This window comes from Rhinopithecus roxellana, chromosome 4 (assembly GCF_007565055.1).
Source record: "Rhinopithecus roxellana isolate Shanxi Qingling chromosome 4, ASM756505v1, whole genome shotgun sequence".
Lineage (NCBI taxonomy): Eukaryota > Metazoa > Chordata > Mammalia > Primates > Cercopithecidae > Rhinopithecus > Rhinopithecus roxellana.
The window spans coordinates 152767041-152788902 of NC_044552.1; the positions used below are offsets into that span (position 1 = coordinate 152767041).

Below are 21862 nucleotides of genomic sequence, written 5' to 3' on the forward strand. Positions count from 1 at the left end.
CGCCAACACACACACTCACTTGCACATACACACACACGTTACTCATGGTAGAGAGAAAAGCAGGAAGTGTGTATTTGCTCACAGCTTGCCTTGACCTTGGTTGCAGTGATAGGGATGCAGTAGATAATCCCATGTTGAGTGGGCAGTGGGAAGAGATTAAGTCATGAAGTAAGGGTAAATACAAGAGCATCTGCAGAGAAGGTCAATCTGCATCCCTGAGCTTCCCATTGTGTCTTAATGCTGGCCATCAGGATTGTTTTCGTGGTATTTGGGGCCCGTTGCTGTGTAGAGGTCATGGTGGACATTTAGCAGAGAGGAAACTCACTTGAGTCTCTAGTAAATGATAATCTGGCCCCTCTGACCACTACAGCGCCCAAGTGGCAAGCACCGTCTCTACTTGACATCCCAGTTTCAGCCTTCCTTGTATTTTGTCTGTTTTTCCACCTTTTCCCCCTTATCCATCACTCTTTCCCCGAGTGTTTGTGTCTCAAATCCATCCTCCAAGTGTATGTCTGAATATGTTTTTCTCCTGTTTAAAAGTCATTAGTGGCTGTCTGGGGCCTCTGGAATAATTTCCTGTTTTCTCAGTTGATATACAAGTCTTTTATGAGTGGCCCCTGTCTGTTCCAGGACGACAGTATCTTCTCTGCTTCTGTAGTTTCAGACTGTATCTTAACTCTGTGCCATTGGCCGGGTTCCCTCTACGTGTAATTACCCCACACCCTTTCTGTGGTCCCCAACTCAGGCATGACCTCATCCAGTAAAATTCTTTGACTACATCCCCACATCACTGGGGTACAGCACTGCCCCCTTTTGAGCGCCTGAGCCCCTCAAGCATGCATATGTCTTAGTGGTTTGTGTTTGTTTGTTTTCAACATTGTATTGAAATTTTCTGTTTGTGAGTTCAGCTTCCCACCTCTTCTGAATTAGAAGCTGATGAGGAGAGTCACTGCCCCTTCTTTACCTCTGGACTCACAGGCCCACCTCTGGGGCTGTTGATATGGGCATGAGTGGAAGTGTGAAGGTAGAGCATGGGGAGGGGAAGATACAGAGTGGGCAGAGCCAGCACTCAGAGACTGAAACTGAAGCTTTATGTAAGGAAAGTGAGTAGCTGTTTCCGGTGGGGCAGAGAGCTGAGATGCTGAGCAGGGGAAGCAAGCAAGCAGAATGCCTTCATGTGAGGAGACTGTTTTGTGTGGACAGTTACATCCAAGAACGTAGGTGGGCTTTGTTTTCTTGCCTAAAACTTACTAGCTTGCAATTAGTAATGGTGATTGAACCATTATTGCTGGAATATTAAATCAATTTATTCTGTTTACTCATGAGATATTGATTATTTTGAACATTGAAACTATACTTTTTTCTTTCTTTTGCCTTCTTTGAATACCCCATTTTGACTTTGAAAATAGTCAAAATTTTAGAAAACAGACCAATTAGGAATGATTATTCTCATTATTAAGAACATTTCCTTAATATTCCACGAATCTTAAATTATCTGTTGCTTTTGAAATGTGGTCATATTTCAGAAAATTATCTATTTATAGCAACATTTTGGGATCCTGTAGCTTCTTACTACTCTTTATAGCAGCACTATTTCCGTGACTCAGCTAGAGAGTTCTTCCAATTTGTCTACACTAGGTACAATTTGCTGTTGTGTATGACAATTATACTTAAATTATTGTACTTATATTCAACACTACCTGTACTGGTAATCTAAAATATATGACACAGTGGCTAGTTTAAATCTGTCCTTTTCTATAGCTGTGTTCTGAATAGAAAAGGTATTTGGCTATCAAATTCATTTTTAGGCATATATTTGTTTGTTTCTTCATCTCTCTTTCCTTTAACTCTGACTGTGGAACTTTTACTGGTAGATTTTATCATCATCATCATCATCAATCATCACTATTATAATAGTAATCATTTTATCATGTATTGGGTACTTACAGTGCACCAGAAACTTAAATATTTTGTACATATTTTGATAGTTTATTTAAATGAGATAGGTATTATTATTTATTTTCATTTTACAGATGAGAATAATATGCATCAAAGAGGTTAAGTATTCTATTTGTCACATCACTAATCAATGGCAGAATGACATTAAAAACTAGAATTATTTGGCTCCAAAATCTGAGCTCTTAATTACAGTACTGTAATGCTTCTAATATGTGGTTTGATGTACGAGGTAATTAAATTTCAAAATCAGTCTTATAGATATTTTAAAGGCATTGCCATCATGAATGTTTGATGCATTTAGTTGCATCATTGACATTTCTTTCCGAAAGTAGTGGTTCCCTAATCCTCTAGCAGTGGACAGAATACTAAGAGCCTTTAGGATCCTCATGATTAAGGGCTGGAAGGAGTATTGACCATCATCTATTCAAGGCAGTCCCTGGGTCATCTTTCCGCATCAGCACCAATTTCAACATTGTTTCCATTCTCTGATACCAGATCTCAGCCCCAGCGTTGACATACAACCAGAGCCTACCTGTGGGCTTCCATAGAGTTAAGAATTACATGCTGTTCACCCACGTAAAGTTTTAGAAACATTCCTAGGTATAAAAAGTCTACTATTTCCTGCTTGATTGATGCAAAATGGAATCAACTAGCTTGAATTAACATAGACTTCAAACTACGTAACTATAGTAAAATTATCAATTGGTGTATAGAAGTATTATAATGCATTATAAGGATTTATTATGTGTTAACAAATGTGAGGTTGGAGGTTTAAAGAAGATACTGTTTATCTGCTATGCTTCCTTGCTTGTATCTCCCTTCCATATTTTCTTTAGTTTGAGTAGCAGCAAAATGCTAGATTCTCTTAAAGGGAGACATGGCCGGGATCAGTGGCTCATGCCTGTAATCCCAGAACTTTGGGAGGCCGAGGCAGGTGGATCAAGAGGTCAGGAGATCAAGAGCATCCTGGCCAACACAGTGAAACCCCATCTCTACTAAAAATACAAAAAAAAAAAAAAAAAATTAGCCAGCTGGGGTGGTGCATGCCTGTAATCCCAGCTACTCGGGAGGCTGAGGCAGGAGAATCGCTTGAACCTGGGAAGCAGAGGTTGTGATGAGCAGAGATCCACTCCAGCCTGGCGACAGAGTGAGACTGTCTCAAAGAAAGAAAGGGGAGACATTTATTTTTTGATAATTCATTCATTCCCTTTACTCTTGTAAATTATTGAAGGGGACAGTAAATGAGTTAGACCTTTTCATTATAAAAGCCCTCTATGGAGCTTTTTCGCCTAGTTTCCTTTAATACTGAAAAGTAATGACTGAAGTAGTCAGTAGAATATATAAAATCTTTAAAATAAATCTTAATTTATTTTGGGCCAGTCGATACTTTTGGGACTCTGATAAAAACGTGAGCTGACAGATGACATACTCAGTGTGTAGAATTGCAGTGAGCTTATAACTCTTTTGTCCCCCTACAGAATTTATAGAGCCTAGGCCAAATTTAGAGATATTTATTTTTAAATGTCAACAGCAGACTAGAATATTTTATATACTCTAATTTAACAAGTTAGGGTGATAATTATTGGTGATAAAGAGAGTAAAGCATACAAATACAAAACATAAATTGTAACAGCTGTGATTCCCTTCACATGACCTGCTGAAAGCAGATGCATGCATGAGCACCACCAGCCAGACATGCTGAAACGTGTTCATGAATTGGGAAATAGAGGTCACAGGCATTCAGTGTTGAAGCAGAGGCTACCTGCTTCACTTGAGTTGTAGTCACATCAAAGGAAAGCAGATACCATAGCATGAATCAGAGTAAATATTTCCTTCTTATAACTTTCTACAACAAAATTGAAGAGAGTTGAGGTTGGATGATAATTGAATTCAGCCACCAGCCCAAAGCTTGAGTCCCCTCCCGTTGTCCCCATCAGTCACTAACCAGCCTGTGCTCAAACGGCTCATCTCATAGCATCTCATGCATAATCCATGTGGGAACTCTGAACTAATATAAGTTTTATAATTTGAAAGTGAAGTCATGTATTTGAAACTGCTTTTGTAAGCTGTAGAACTTTCTACAAATGTAAGGCCTTACTACTGTTATTGTCAGGAAAATAAATAACTAGACCTGAGTCCACTTGCTGCATTTGTCATACAGTAATTCAAATACTTCTGAGACTTTAACAGCAAATAATATGGGGCTATTCTGATAATTGAAAACAAATGGTGCATGTACAGTTTCATTTAAGAATATGAAGAGACAGTATCTTAGTGAGATGTCTAATTTTGTAAAGAAATATACTTCAGTCATTGTAAGTTTTTACGGTATTTTAACTCAATAAATGTATGTTAAAAAGTGAAATTAATTGAAAATCAACTTAGAATAGTACTATATTGACTAATAATGAAAAATATCAAAATAATTGATGAATCGAAATTATTATAAAGTTTTTAAAAGATTAATACACGAAGGATATTCTGAGTGAATAGAATCCAGATTACCAATGTTCTGGTCTTGTTTAGGGTGATGATCTGCCATTTCCACCTCCCTTGAGAATAGAAGATGATTCTAGAATCACCTTCAGTGATTTGTGTTGTAGGGAAAGGTATTCTTGCTCTTAGAATTTTTAATGTGTTTGAATAAACATTTTATTGAGGTTATAGGACATTTTCTTCTAGGATACAGAGAAATATATTACTACCCATTAAGCATGCTTTGATATGTTACAACCTGAAGTGGACAAGGATATAGATGCCTTTTTAAGGCCATTAAGGTTCTAGTATAATACGAAAATTACTAAAGTTTTTAATTTGCTTAAGAGGAAAAGTCTTTAACTTAAATATTTCACATTTTCAAGTTTTTTAACTATTAGAAATAGCCAAGAACTAGATATATTTAAATCACTGAGGTTTTATGGTAGTAAATAATGTTATTGTAGTTACAATAGTTTATTTAAGTGGTAGTTTCATTGTTTCTGTAGCTTAAAGAGAAACCAAAATGCAATTTTCATTAGTCATTTCTAACTATTCTTTTGTTTCCCCAAAACCTTTCTTGAGTGTGCCAAATGTCGTTGACTGATTATGTTGTTTCAAATAACAGAAAATGTCATAAGATTAGAGCTTGTGCTTGTTATTGGTGGTTTTTATTTGTATTTTTTCCATAGTTGGAAGGGCACAATATCTTCTCCACTCTGAGCTCCAGTGAATACGAGCAGGTGCTTGAGATCATCCGCAAAGCCATCATTGCCACAGACCTTGCTTTATACTTTGGAAACAGGAAACAGTTGGAAGAGATGTACCAGACCGGATCGCTAAACCTTAATAATCAATCACATAGGTAAAAAATAATTTTCAAAAGCTTAGAAGCCCAGGAAGTATTATCTGGAATAAATTGATACTTAAGAAATGTAATGTGGCATAAGTTTATATTTGAAAGAAAGAATGTAAAAAACTTGCGTGTTTTTCATTTTATGTACATCTTGTTTATATTTACTTTAGACATTTTATTGTTTGACAAGATTGCTGACAATGTCCAGTGAGGATAATTAAAGTACAGATTGGAAGTTACACTAGTCACACAGGAATTGGCACTTCTCAAAGGGAAGGCTGGCCTGATGTTTCCCCAAGAGGTCCCTTCTTGCGTTGATCACCATTCAGGGTGTGGCCATTGGCCTCAGAAACTCAAGAGCAAATGAAAATGGATTCCATTTTCAGAATCCAGTCCTATTAAGCAAGCTGATGTGATTGGTATAGAAACTGGACTCCCCTTTTATTGATCTGTAATTGTATTAGGCAGTCACAAGGGTCAGAATATTGGCATCCCATGGGGTAGAAAGCCAAGTAGCGATAAAAAGTTTATTTGGTGAACATGGAATTACCACAAGGAGGATTAGATAAATTACATATCCTAATGGAATCAGGCTAAATTAGTCTGATGCCCTTTTGTTTTGAGGAGGGGTGTGTCTTGCCTAGTAGATTCAGAAATAGGTCAGGTATGTTCATTATGAACCTGTTCACCCATCTGTATAGTAGATCTAAGTTCATTGGCTAACCTGCCATCTCCCCTTGACAGTTTGTAGTGGTGACACTAGCTTTTATTGCTGTGGCTTCGTGTTTGCATGTCTGACCAACTTCATCTTAAATGAGGACATCTTTATCCCTCGGCTGGTGAGCACTTACTTACTGCTTCTATGCCAGTCTTGCTGAATTTGGATTTATACTTTTTTTCAGGTGTTCTGTATATCTCCTCTGTGGTTCATTAAGTACTGATCCTACATTTTGTTCTTTGGGACAAACTGTTTTAAAGTTCTTAGAAACAATTCACTGTTCACTCAGGTACATGAAATACAAAATGTTGGTTTTACAAATGACTGTAGATATCTAATAAAGTTTACCTCTTCAAGAATAAATACCATTTGTATAATGATATTGATGCCTTTGGATAAGCAGCAGTTATTTGTGATTCAACTTACCTTCCAACTGGACAGATCCAGATTTTGTAGAGCTTGAAACTGATACAATTTAGGGAACCTTATTTAAGAAAAACAATGCAAAGATATCTTGTTTTCACATATGACAAGTTTGAAGACATTGCCAGGGCCTCTTCCAGGACCATGCAGAGTGTTGGTGTCAGGGAAAAGCCCCTAAACATCAGTTAGGGTGTTCTAGCATGTCTTTCTTTTCCTTCAGCCCAGATGAGAAGTGTGGTCTACAGTCTTTATGTCTCCAACAGGTGGTGTGTAGTCCTTGTTCCAAGACCTGTAGAAACAGGTGTTTGTTCAGTATTTTTTTATGACAATCAGAAGATCAGGGAAATAGAGCCTTCATGAAATATCCCTTGGTTTCCTGAAATCCATGCACTTTCTTTTTTTGTGTTTTGGAGTTGTAAATAAGAATCATGTAACTAGTATCTAGTTTCTTGAATATAATCTTTTCAGCAGAATGATTACAATAATTATTATAAAATAGGAAATTTAAATATTTACTTGAAAATACCATCACTTTTGGCACTCATGTACATATGTGTTAGTGGTACATGTTTAAATAATTTTTGACACATAACTTGAAAAGCAATTAAAACAAACATGTATTGAAACACGCATTGAAAGGCAATGCATGTTTGTTTTAATAATTCAAATAATGTAGAGGTCTAAAAAAAGAGTAATATTCTATTTTTCTGCATTCCAGTATCAACTATCTATTTGATGTAATGTCACCTTATGCATTTTTCTGTGTTTTTTCAAACGTAGGGGTGTGTGTGTGTGCATGTGTGCATACAGTATGTTAAGACGTAACTCAGATGTATTGTAAAATAAATTTCATAATAAAGCAAGTCACACAAATTTTTTGGTTTCCCAGCGCATGTAAAAGTTGTATTTATACCACATAGTCTACTAAGTATGCAATAACATTATGCCTAAAAAATGCATACCTTAATTTAAAAATGCTTTATTGCTTAAAAATGCTAATGATCATCTAAGACTTCAGCAAATCATAATCTTTTTACTGGTGGAGGGTCTTGCCTAAAAATTGGTGGGTTCTGACCTGGGGGTGGTTGTAAATCATAGGACGGTAGGGATGCATGTGGCAATTTATTTTCTTCTTTTTTAAAGATGGGGTCTTGTTCAGCCTGTCAATGTGAAGTGGCATGATCATAGCTCACTGCAGCCTCAAACTCCTGGGCACCAGGGATCCTCCCATCTCAGCCTCCTGAGTAGCTGGGACTACAGACACACACCACCATGCACAGCTAATATTTTTCATTTATTATTTTAGAGATAGGGTAGTGCTGTGTTGCCCAGGCTGGTATCAAACTCCTGGCCTCAAGCAGTCCTCCCACCTCAGCCTCCTGAGTAACTGGGATTACAGGCAAGAGCCACTGTGCCCAACTTGGAGGTGGCAGTTTCCTAAAATATGACATGAGTGAAGTTTGTCACATCAATGGACTCTTCCTTTCACAGAAAAATTCTCTGCAGCTTATGATGCTGTTTGATGGCATTTCACCTGGAGTAGAACTTCCTTCAACATTAGAGTCAGTCTTCTCAAACTCTGCCCCTGCTTTGTCAACCAAGTTTATGGAATATTCTAAATCCTTTGCTGTCAATTCAACAATGTTCACAGCATGTTCACCAGAAGTAGATTTCATCTCAAGAAACTTTCCTGGCTCATCCATAAGAAGCACCTCATCCATTCAAGTTTGATGATGATTGCATCAGTCATCATTTTTGGGCTCCACTAGTTTCTACCTACCACATCTGCAGTTTCTTCCTCCACTGAAGTCTTGAAGCTTTGCCTACCTCCTATGAATCATGAATGCTCTCAATGGCATCTAGAATGGTGAATCTTTTCCAAAAGGTTTTCAATTCACCTTTCCCACATTCATTAGAGGAATCACTATCTATAACAGCTATATTCTTGCAAGACGTATTTCTTAGATAATAGGACTTGAAAGACAAAATTACACCTTGATCCATTAGCTACAGAATAGATGTTGTATGAACAGGCTTGGAAACACATTAATCTTGTGCACGTCCATCAGAGCTCTTGAGTGACTTGGTTCATTTTCAGTGAGCAGTAACATTTTGAAACTAACCTTTCTTTCTGAGCAGTAGGTTTTGATAGTAGGCTTAAAATATTCAGTATATCGTGCTCTGAACACGTGCTGTCATTGAGGCTTTGTTTTCCATTTATAGAGCACAGACAGAATCCACTTAGCGTAATTCTTAAGGACCCTAGAATTTTTGAAATGGTAAATGATCATTGGCTTTACCCTAATATCACCAACTACATTAGCCCCTGACAGGAGTCAGCTCATCCTTTGAAGCTTTGGAGCTAGACATTGACTTCTTCTCTCTAGGTATCAAAGTCCTAGATGTCTCTAATAGATGTTTTGTCTATACTGAAAATCCGTTATTTGGTTGAGCCACCTTCATCCATTATCTTAGCTAGATCTTCTGAATAACCTGCTGCAACTTTTACATCAGCATTTGCTGCTTCAGTTTGCACTTTTTACCTTGCTTTAAACCTCTCAAACCGATCTCTGCTACTTTCAGGATTTACTTCTGCAGCCTTTTCACATCTCTCAGGCGTCATAGAATTAGACAGAGTTAAGACCTTGCTTTGGATTAGCTTTTGGCTTAAGGGAATGTTTGATCTTCTATCCACATTACTAAAACTTTCTTCATATCATCAAGAACACTTAAGTGCTCGTGTGTTCACTGGAGTAGCACTTTTAATTTCCGTGAAGAATTTTTTCTTTGCATTCACAACTTGGCTGTTTGGCCCAGGAGTCCTTGCTTTCAGCCTATCTCAGCTTTAGATATGCCTTCCTAAGTTTAGTCACTTCCAGCTTTTGATTTAAAGTGAAAGACATATGACTTTTTTTCACTTGAACAGTTAGAGGTCATTGTAGAGTTATTAATTGGCCTAATTTCAATATCATGGCTTTTAGGGAACAAGGATGTTCAAGGACAGGGAGGGAGTTGGGGGAGCAGCCAGTTGGTGGAGCAGTCTGAGTACACGTAACATTTATCAATTAAGTTTACCATTGTATGTGGGTGTGATTCATGGCACCCACAAATAATTGCAATGGTAGCATCAAAGATCACTGATCATAGATCACCATGACTGATACAATAAAGTAATGGAATATTAGAAATATTTTGAAAAATTACCAAAATGTAACACAGAGAATCAAAGTAAGCACTTGCTGTTGGAAAAATGGCGCTGATACTGCTGTACACAAGGTTGCCACAAAACTTTCCAATTTGTTAAAAAAAAAAAAATCAAAAACACCGTATTTGTGAAGCACAATCAGGCAAAATGTAATAAAACAATGTATGCCTGGAACATATATTGCCATCAATTTATACATATATTAAATTCTCAGAAAAGGCTGTAGAAATTCACACTCCTTAAGATAAAGGTGAAAACCTCTTCTCAGTAAATATGCCATTCTCTGACCACTCACTATGATGAAGATGTTTTTAAGTTTGTTTATTACTTACTATTCTTACTTCTGTGTATTTATTCATAAATTTTGCTTAATTTTTGTTGAATTGTTTATTTTTTATGTATCAGTTTTTGTATATTTTTGTTAAGGATATTAAAATTTTCTGTTATATATTACAGATATTTCTTTATGTGATTTTCAAAAAACGTGTTCAGATTTTCTTTTAAAAACAAATTTAGTTTCAGGAGGACAAATTTTTGATCTTTTAAAGAAATCAAGTCACATAGTAACAAATAATTAAAATTTTCTTTACGTATTTTTATAGATTTAATTTTTATATTTAGATCTTAATTCTTCTAGAGATGATATTTTTATGAACATAACTTTATTTCTGATGGAATGAATTGATACCATTAATGAATAATCAGTTTTTTTCTGAATTGAATTTATTACATTTTCTCATAAACTTGGATAATTCTTTAGACCCTGTAAACCATTTATTACTAATTATCTAATCCTCCACTACAGTCATACAGCTTTGATTCTATAAATATGTTGAGATGTATCATACATACCTGCTCAAATAATCTTTACTTTCAATTCATGGAAATTGTCACTTTGTAAAAAATGCTTTTTTTTGTTTGTTTGTTTGTTTGTTTGAGACAGAGTCTTGCTCTGTCGCCCAGGCTGGAGTGCAGTGGCCGGATCTCAGCTCACTGCAAGCTCTGCCTCCCGGGTTTACGCCATTCTCCTGCCTCAGCCTCCCGAGTAGCTGGGACTACGGGCACCCACCACCTCGCCGGGCTAGTTTTTTGTACTTTTTTTTTTAGTAGAGATGGGGTTTCACCGTGTTAACCAGGATGGTCTTGATCTCCTGACCTCGTGATCCGCCCGTCTCGGCCTCCCAAAGTGCTGGGATTACAGGCTTGAGCCACTGCGCCCGGCCGTAAAAAATGTTTTAAGAAAAATTTCAAGCTTACATTAAAGTAGAAATAATCAAATGTACAGTCATACCTAGATTCAAGAATTGGCAACAGTTTACCATGTTTTCTTTGCTTCTTTTTGGGGAATGGGGAGTGTGCCATTTCAACGTAAATTATAGACCTTATGACCCTTTGCTTTTTTCAACATTAATATTTAAAAATAAAAAGAATATTCTCCTTCAGACTTTATTTTTCAGTCAGAAATATCTACATTAACATTTTAATTGCAGTTTTATGACACTTATTTACTCACTTTAAAATGAAAGTGTGTTGTCTCTTCTAAGAACATGGCATGATTCTGTAGTCATGAATAAAATTGTACAGTTTGTTTACATCCTTCCTATAGCTTTCTTGATAAAATTATATGGATTATTTTACAGATTTCTTCACTTGTGAATGTAATTTTTCTGATTTCTAACTGGAAATACAGTTTCCAATATATTTAAAATTATGAATTACATAGATACGTTATTTTTGCTTCATATGTTTTGAAACTTATTTGGTGCTTACACATTTAGATTTATTATGGCTTCTCAGTAATTTACCCTCTCATCAGTATGAAATAAATTCTTTTTTTCTGCTGATGCTTCTTAAAATTTTCTGTGTCTAAAATAGCCACACAAGCTTTCTCATGTTTACTGTTGACATATCATATTCTTTCATAATTCTTTACTGTCTCAACATCTGTCTTTGCCTTGAAAGTGTACCTTGTTAACAGCAATAGTTGAGACTTGCAATCGCTGCTTTTTAATGTACTGTTTAGTCTGTTTGCATTTATAAGTTGTCTAATTATCCATTTTCTATTTGGAGCTATTTGTGTTGGGGGAGTGATATTTCATTCTATATTTGCTTTTGGTTTTTCTTGTTATACCCTTTTTAAATTTTCAAGTGGTTGTTTTTGAGTTTACAGTATGCATTTTTATTAGTCTGCTTTGAATTAATATTATTTCAATTTTATTCAATGTAAAAAACTTAAAAATAATTCAATTTATACCTCTTTTTGTCTTTTCTGCTATTGTTGTATATGTAGATATTATTGCTACATATGTTATACACCCCACCTAGGGTGCCAGTATTTAAAAGAAATGGGCTAGGTGTGGTGGCTCACACCTGCAATCCCAGCACTTTGGGATGTCAAGCCAGGCTGATCACTTGAGGCCAGGAGTTCAAGACCAGCCTTACCAACATGATGAAACACCATCTCTAATAAAATACAAAAGTTAGCCAGGTATGGTGGTGCATGCCTGTTATCCCAGCTACTCAGGAGGCTGAGGCAGGAAAATTGCTTGAACCTGGGAGGTAGAGGTAGCAGTGAGCCAAGATCGTGCCACTGCTCTCCAGTCTGGGCAACAGAGCAAGACTTCATCTCAAAAAAACAAGAAAAGAATTTAGGAAAAAGTTTTTTTTTTTTTTTTTGAGACAGAGTCTTGCTATCGCCCAGGCTGGAGTGCAGTGGCACGGTCTCAGCTCACTGCAAGCTCCGCCTCCCGGGTTCACACCGTTCTCCTGCCTCAGCCTCCCGAGTAGCTGGGACTATAGGTGCCCGCCACCACGCCCGGCTTTTTCTTGTATTTTTAGTAGAGATGGGGTTTCACCGTGTTAGCCAGGATGGTCTCGATCTCCTGAACTCGTGATCTGCCTGCCTCGGCCTCCCAAAGTGCTGGGATTATGGGCGTGGGCCACTGCGCCTGACTAGGAAAAATAGTTTTTTATATTTTCACATGTATACCATTTTCTCTGCTTTTAATTCATTCATGTAGGTCCAAATTTCCAACTTCTGTAATTTCATTGGAGCCCAAAGAACTTCCTCTGACATCTCTCAGTGTGTTGGCAGCAGGTTGTTTGAGGTGTGCGTATTTTTTTTTTTTTTTAATGTAAGAATGGCTTTATTGTGACTTCACTTTTTAAAGATATTTTCATGGACTTAGAATTCTTAGTAGACAGATTATTTTTTCAGCATTTCACGAAAGTCAGTAAATGGTCTTCTAGCCTCCGCCTGTTTTTTTTTTTTTTTCCTCCGGAGAAGTCAGCAGTTGTTGCTGCCCTGTGTATACTGTGATCTTTTACCCCGACTGCTTTTACAGTCATTCTTTTTGGTGTCCTCTGAGGTTTCTGGGTCTGTGGGCTGCTGATTTCAGTGAAGTTTGGAGAAGTTTCAAGCATTATATTTCTTCAGATATTTGTTCTGCCCCAGTGGTCTAACAGAAGTGTCAGAGTCTCTTCCATTAGACCCCTTTATACTGTGTTACAGGTTATTAAGGCTCTGTATGGTTTTTCACTGGTAATGGTTTGTGTAATTTGTTGTGATCTGTCTAATCTCATTGTTTTTTTCCCTAACATTCTGTCCAATCTGTAGTTAACCTCATGTAGTGATTTTTTAAAAATACACACAGATGCGCACGCACGTGCACACACACCCACACACATATGCATATATATGCATATATATATATATATATATATATAATATTTTCAAGTTCTAGGATTTCCTTTTGGTTCATTTTTATAGCTGCTATGTTTCTCCTGAAATTCCCCATCTCTTCACCTATCTTTTGTAAATATATATTTTCCTGAAGATTCTTTAGCGTATCTGTACATTATTTAGAAATCGTTGTCTGAATATTCACTATCTGGGTTTTCTATGAGTTTTGTCTTGTTGACTGATTTTACTCTAGACCGTGTAATACATTTTTCAGTTTCTTTACATGGCTAGTAATTGTTTTTTATATTTGTATGCTACATTATGGATAACAAGCTCCGTTATCTTTCTGGATGCTGTTGTCTTTCTCTGAAGGTAATTAACTTTTATCCTAGTGGCCAGTTACATTTCTCATGGATCATCCTAAATATATGAGTATGTTCCTTTAAGCTTTAGTTGGGTGGTTCTGTTTTTGTTTTGGCCTTGTTGCCCTCTGTCAAGGATTTGAAAGGAGTATGAATTCAAATTTGGGGACTTCCACTTCTGTGGTTCTCTCGGCTTTCTAGGATTTCCCTCCTCACCTTGTGTGTGTTCTGACATGCCCGGTCTCTCCCTTCTCACTGGGCCCTGACTTTCTTTTGGGCTGTATTTATGGTATGCCCTTAGAAGAAAAGCTGTCTAAATAAGGATCTCACCCAGCGTGGTCTTGCCTTACAACGTTTAAATCTTCTCCCACTTAAATATTTAAATTAGTTTTAAATCTAATTTAAATCTTTAAATCTTCTCCCACTTATGCCAGTTTTTAGGTAGTAGACAGCATCTTCAAGATTTGTTTTTAGTTCTATCTAGGGTTTATTGTTATTGTTCTATTATTACCAGAATCTTAAAACTTTGTTTAGTATCTAGCCATTTCATTATATACTCTTTATCAGCTGAAAAGTTTTATTTTAGTCTCTTGGCTTTTTAAGGCATATAGTAATGTCATCTACAAATGAATAAAATTTGTTCTACTTTTCTGATGTTTGTATGTATTTTGCTTTCTGGTCTGACTGCATAGCTAGAATTTACAACACAACATTAGATTATTGTGAAGAAAGCAAGCACATTAATATGTGCATGACTTTAATAGACATGAGTTTAGAGTTTTAATTTTTAAGGTAGTATTTGATGTATCTTGATAAATCATGTTTATCATGTATAAGGTTTATCGGTATCCATGTTCCATGGATAGGTTTTCCTCTAATTTCTTGGTGTTACTGATTTCTTATTTGATGAATACGTTTTTAAATTTTCTAATTTTGTGCCACTCCTTAATTTCTTGAACTCTACTTTTCCATGGAATTAGTTCTTTAATATGCTAAGGAAATAAAGCTTTTCTTTTTTAGCGTATTTGCATGTAATCTATTAATTTTGATATATAGTTGTCTTTTTTGTATGCTATAATTTGCTATAAACTATTGATCTTTCTCTCTGATCTGGAAAACTTTAAATAACTGATGTTAACCATTTTGGGAAGGTTCATTTAACCATTTGGGGAAGTATTCATTTGTGAAACTATCTAGTCACCTTTTAAATTTAAATTTAATTTAATTTATTTTTTTGAGACTAGGTTTTGCTCTGTCCTTGAGGCTGGAGTACAGTGGCACAACCACAGCTCACTGCAGCCTCGACCTCCCAGGCTCAAGTGGTCCTCCTACCTCAGTCTTTCAAGTACTTGAATAGCTGGGACCATAGGCAAACACCATCATGTCTGGCTACATTGTTTTATTATTTGTAGAGACAGAGTCTTGCTGTGTTGCCAGTGCTGGTCTTGAACTCCAGGGCTCAAGTGATCCTCCCACCCCAGCCTCCCAAAGTTCTGGCATTACAGGCATGAGCCATCGTTTCCAGCCTGTCACCTTTTTAAATGAAAAATCTTTAACAAACTTTCAGTGTCTTTTATGGTTTGGGGATTTGTTTTGTTTTTGCCACTTTATTCCATCTCTTGGGCAATGTATTATACTACAAAATTACCTTTTGCCTTGAGATTTAAAACTTCATAAAAATATATGCACAGGTTATTTTCACTTAAAATTTAATTGACATTACTAAATTTGTATTTATATCTAATTTTTAGTGTTCTATATTTTTATTTCTTCCTTTCTTACATAATCTGACTTGCATGGGAATTTTTAATTACTCCTTTTTAATAAAACTAACTTTTATAAAATTTTTCATTTATTTACTGTCCTTTCATGAATTTTAGATTTATTTTTATGCTCTCATTATACTTTTGGGTTTTTTCCTTGTTTCTCTGATCGAATAGTAATGAAACAATCATATTATGTGTATTATAATCTGGGTGTTGACTGAACTATAACTTGCAAGTTTTGATGAAGTATTTTTCCTTAGTTTTTAGATTATTTATTTCTGCTTTTGTTTTCTTGTTGATGTAGAGGTTATTTCAAAGTAATTTTCTAATTTCTAAATACTTTGGATATTTGCTTGTTTTTGTTTTTTTTTTTATTCCTATAGATTTCTTTGTATTGTTGTAAACAGAATATAACTATTAAATTAAAATTTTATAGTTGATCAATATTTTCTTTCTGGCCAAGACACAAAAGAAGATTGTTAAAGTAACTTTGTTGAGGTGTAATTACACTAATTTTAAGTTTTGACAAATGCAACTATTACCAGAGTCATGGTAAAGGTATAAAAATCTCTGCCACCACTTTACCCTTTTCCAATCAAATTTCCCTACACCAGGCATAGAAATCAATGTGTTCTTTCTTTATAGATTATATTTGTGCCTTAGTCCCTTCAGGCTATTATAACAAAATACCGTAGACTGGGTAACTTATAAATGGTTACTTCTCACATTTCTGGGGTATGAGTGTTCCAGAATCAAGCTACTGGCAGTTTGAGTGTCTCAGTTTGAGGGAGGGCCTGTTTTCGGGTTCCTAGAGGGCCATCTTATAGCTGCCACCTCACCTGATGGGAGAAGGGAGGGAGCTCTCTGAGGTTCCTTTTATGTAGGAATTAATACCATTCATGGGGGCTCTACCCTCATGACATCATCACTTTCCAAAAGTCCCACCTCCAAATACTAACATGTTGGGCATTAGGATTTGACGTATTAATTTTAGGGGAAAGAAACATTCAGTCTGTAGCAACTCGTATTATCTAGAGTTACAAATATCTAGAATAACAGTAAGTGCTTTTCTGTTTCTGATCCCTCCTTCCTCTCTTCTTTTCCGATATTGTTTTCACTATTCTGGGTCTCTAGCAATTCCATGTGAATTTTAGAATCACCTTGTCAATTTCTACAGACAAGCTAGCTAGGATTCTGATGCAGATAATGTTGAATCTGTAAATCAATTTTGGAAGTATTGCCATCTTCACAACATGAAGTCTGTGAATATGGGATGCTTTTCCATTTAATTATTGTTCTTTAGTATTTTTCAACAATGTTTTCTAGTTTTCAGGCCCACATTTTGTACTTCTGTTGTTAAATTTATTACTAAGGATTTTATTGTTTTGATAATATTGTAAATGAAATTTTGTTAATTTTATTTCCACATTGTTTATTGTAAGTATCTAGAAATAATTGATTTTTGTACTACCGATTGTATATCTTGACACCTTAATTAACTAATTTCTTCTAATAATTTTTTGGCGGATTGCTTAGGTTTCTCCATATGCACACAAGGGCATTTGGTCTTCAAATAGAGATAGTTGTACAATCAATTGTATTTGGAATCTGTCATTTCTTTCTTTTCTTTTCTGTTTTTTTTTTTTTTTTTTGGAGACAGAGTCTCACTCAGTCACCTAGGCTTGGAGTGCAGTGGCACAATCTTGGCTCACTGTCCCCTCCTTCCCCTGGGTTCAAGCGATTCTCCTGCCTCAGCTTCCCGAGTAGCTGGGATTACAGGCACCTGCCACCACGCCTGGCTAATTTTTGTATTTTTAGTAGAGATGGGGTTTCACCATCTTGACCAGGCTGGTCTTGAACTCCTGATCTAATGATCCACCTTCCTTGGCCTCCCAAAGTGCTAGGATTACAGACATGAGCCATGGCGACTTGCCCATTTCTTTCTTTTTATTTAATCATTGGTTTGGCTTATGCTGAATATCAGTGACAAGAGAAGACATCCTTTTCTTGTTTCTGAGTTTAGGGGGAAAGCATCTAGTCTTTCAACATTAAGTATTATATTAGATATGGGTATTTTATAGATGAGCTTTATCAGGTTGAGGAAGTTTCCTTCTAATTTTCGTGGGATTTTGTCATATGCTTTATCTGCATCTATTGAGATTATCAAGCAGTTTTTGTTATTTATTCTATTATTGAGGTGCATTAGATTAATTGATATTTAGATGTTAAACCAACCTTGCATTCCTGTAATAGATATCAAGTAATAATGGTGTATAGTTGTTCTATATATTGCTGGATTTGGCTTGATAGTATTTTGTTGAGGACATTAGTGCCTGTATTCATAAATTGTACTGCTCTATACTTTTCTTTTTTTGTGGTATTTGTCTTATTTTGGTGTCAGAGTAACACTGGCCTCATGGAATTAGCTGGTAAGTATTCCCTCCTCTACTATTTTTTGGAAGAGTTTATGAAGAATTTCTATTAATTCATCTTCAAATGTTTGATAGAATTTACCAGTGAAGTCATGTGGGTATAGATGTTTCTTTGTGGTTATTATTTTTCCCTTTGACTACTAATTCAGTCTTTTTACTTGTTATACATCTATTCACATTGACTATTTCTTCTTATGTTATATTTCGTCACTCATATCTTTCTAGAAATTTGTCCATTTTCAACTAAGTTGTCTACTTTATTGGCATACAGTTGTTCATTGTAGTTCTTTATGTTCCTTTTTATTTCTGTAAGATTGGTAGTAAAGTTCCCTTTTTCATTTCTGTTCTTTATTAAGTTGAATCTTCTTTCTTTTTCTCCCTCTCCCTCTCTGTCTTTTCTTGGTCAGTCTAGCTTAAAAGTTTACCAGTTTTGTTGATCTTTTCAAATAACCAGCTTTTGGTATCATTGATTTTTTTCTAATGTTTTTCTTGTCCAAATTGCATTTATTTCTTTTGTAATTTTTATTTGCTTCCTTCTGTTTGCTTTAGTTTTAGTTAGCTCCTCCTTTTCTAGTGTTTTAAGGCAGATTAGGTTATTCATTTGAATTATTTCTTCTTTCTTAATATAGACATTCATAGCTCTAAATTTTCCTCTAAGTACTGTTTAACTGCATCCCATGAGCTTTGATATATTGTGTCTTTATTTTCATACATCTCAAAGGATTTTCACATTTCCCTTTTAATTTCTTCTTTGATACATTTATTATTGTATTCATATTCTAGGACTGCTGTAACAAAATATACCATAAACCAGATGACTTAAAACAACAGAAATTTATTTTCTCACAATTCTTAAGGCCAGAAGTCTGAAATCAAGGTACCAGCAACGTTGGTTGCTTCTGGAGGGTTCAGAAGGACCGTAAGTTCAATGCTTTTCTCTTAGCTTTTAACAGATGCTGGCAACTGTAGGCATTTGTAGTCTGTGAGTGTATCACTCCAATCTCTGCCTCCATCATCACATGCCAGTGGTGAGATCCCTGTGTGTCTCTGTGTATTTACCTGGCATCCTTCCTTCTTTGTATCACTTTCCTCTTCCTATAAGGACACCAATCATATTGCATTAAGGGCCCACACTTTTCCAATATTTCCTCATCTTAATGAATTATGTCTGTAAGAACACTATTTCTATATAACGTCACATTCTGAGGAACTGTCAGGACTTCAACATATCTCTTTTGGGGACACAATTTAGCACATAATAGTCATATAAGAATTTGTTTTTAAATTTCCATACATTTTTGAAGATTCCAAGTTTCTTTTTGTTATTGGTTTCATTGTGGTCAGATAACATATTTTATATTATTTTTATTCTTTTAAATCTAATGAGACTTGTTTTATTTCCTAACAATTTAGCCTGGGGGATGTTCCATGTGTACTAAATAAGAATATATATTTTGTTGTTGAGTGGAGCTGTACCTGTCTTTTAGGCCTGTTTATTGATTTTTGTACTGCTGATCTTGTATCTTGAAATCTTGATGAATGTGTTTATTACTTCTAATGCTTAGGCATCTCCGTACACACATAAGATTATGTCATTTCAAATAGAGATAATTAAACAATTCTCTTTTAATCTGTTTGCCTTTTCTTTCTATTTGATTATTGTCTGGCTTGTGCTGAATGTAAGTGACAAGAGCAGACATTATTCTTGTTCCTGTTCTTAGGGGGAAAGCATATTGTCTTTTACCCTTAAATAATGAGCCCCCCAATATTAAGCCTTTGATGTTGATCTTCAAACATAATGCAAGAAAATATTCTCAGTATTTATGTTTAATAAAGGTCTTATAACTTTGTAAAGTCGATAATAAGACAACCCAAGAAAAAATTATATGAAAGATTTTTACAGAATTTAAAGCCATTAAACACATGGCATTTTCTCAACATCCCCAATCATAAGGTAAAACCAGGGTGGTGTACCATTATGCACCCACTAGAATGGCGAGAATTACAAAGACCAACAGTATCAATTGTTGGCAAGTGGTATCGTTTGGCTATGTCTCCACCCAAATCTCATCTCGGATTGTAATCTCCATGTGTCAAGGGAAGGGCTTGGTGGGAGGTGATTGAATCATGGGGGCAGATTTCCCCTTTGCCATTCTCATGATAGTGAATGAATTCTCACCCAGATCTGGTTGTTTGTAAGTGTGTGGCACCTCCCACTTTTCTCTCTCTCTTTGTTTCTGTCTGTCTCTCTCTCTCCCTCTCTGTCTCCATCCCCCCGCCCTGTGGCCGTATAAGATAATACTTGCTTCCCTTTCACCTTCACCATGATTGTAAGTTTTCCAAGGCCTCCCCCCAGCCATGTGGAACTGTGAGTCAATTAACCCTCTTTTCTTTATAAATTACCCAATCTCAGGTAGTTCTTTATAGCAGTGTGAAAATGGACTAATACAGCAAGGATGTCAAGCAGCTGAAATACTCATATATTGCTGGTAGGCGTATGGAATTTGTACAGCTACTTTAGAAGACACTGTAGTTGCTTTGTTTTTGTTTTGTTTTGTTTTAATAAAGCTGAGCATGTTCTTACATAGTGTTCTAGCAGTTCACTCTCAAGTATTTTTATTTCAAGAGGAATGAAAGTGTACTTTCACACACAGACTAGGACACATGTTCATAGCAACATTACTCTTAGTATATCCCACCTGGAGGCAACCTAAATGCCCAGCAACAGGGGCTAGATACACAACTTTAGACATTTAAACAATGGAATACTGTACTCTTCGGCAGTTTTTTAAATTATGAACTCTGAATCATGAAACAACATGGTTGAATCACACAAATGTTAGTTTGAGCAAAATGGTTACATACTACTATATGATACCATTTTAATGCAGTTCTACAACAGGCAAAACAATAATGTTAGTGATCGTGCTGGAATTTAAACTGGCAGTTGCTGGGGTTGGATGAGAGCCATTGACTAGAAAATGAGAGGTTTCTGGGTGATAAAAACCTTTCTTGTCATCATTGGTGTGGTCGTTACAGACTACATATATTTTCATACTCACTGTCCAATATCCTTCAGATTTATGCATTTCATTCTATATAACAGAACCTAAAGTATAAAAAATAACATGATCTAGAAATCTGCTGTGATAAAATACAAAGCATTTTGTTTGAAGTATTTTGTTCTTAAGATGTCAATTACCTCAGTATCACTTTAAATGAAATAATTAAAAGATTAATATAGAATGTTCCTTAATTCACTAAGTGAGATCTTATCTCGCTGTGAGGTGATTAGGAATTGAGAAGCTCATAGAAGCGGTCCACAGAATTCTGCTTTATAATTAGTAAAGTTATAATGTACTTAAGAATTAATAACGAGTCCAAAATTCACACATTTACATTGCTGTAATGGCTAATTATGTAAGGAATTGCCCCAACACAAGCCATTTTTTGCTGTCGTAGGAGATGGACTATGTGGAATTTGGTCACTGGAAGGCTTTTACCACCAGCGTGGAAATGCCCTCATGGCTATTAGAAACCCTTCTCTTCTCCTCACCATTTTCTAGAGCTCCTTATAACACTCCGGTTAACACAGACATCATTTCCCCTGTTACGAGGATGTGGACTCCTCCACCTGTCCTTTTCAAAGGTTTGGGATTGCTTCCCATATTCCCTAGGTGGCACCATCTGTATCTTTACAGTTGTTTCTCCCATCTGAAGTCTGCAGATGGAAGCTTTACCTCAGTTGTAGAAATAACTCAATTGGAATTCAGTCACTCAGTTGAGCAACTGATTTGAGTTATTCAAATAACTCAGTTCTCTTCTGTGCAGATGTGCAGATACCATCTCCAGCTCGAAGTGGCTTTTGTATCTTACTCTTTATTTTCTTGTTTGGACAATTCATGTTCAAAAGAAACAAGAGTAAGTGTGCTCTTAGCTGATGTCGTTGGCCTTAGGACTGATGTGGTTATCCAATGGGCACTT

The 21862-nt window shown here is 35.9% G+C and overlaps 1 protein-coding gene across 9 annotated transcripts in view; it reads left to right on the forward strand.

Moving 5' to 3' along the window:
- PDE10A (phosphodiesterase 10A) overlaps positions 1-21862 on the forward strand; it is a 362722-nt gene that overhangs the window by 314018 nt on the left and 26842 nt on the right. For all 9 annotated transcript variants that reach the window (XM_030929478.1, XM_030929471.1, XM_030929470.1 and 6 more), the window contains one exon: positions 5127-5299. In XM_030929478.1, the coding sequence (XP_030785338.1) occupies positions 5127-5299 (173 nt within the window). The remainder of the gene's footprint in view (positions 1-5126; positions 5300-21862) is intronic.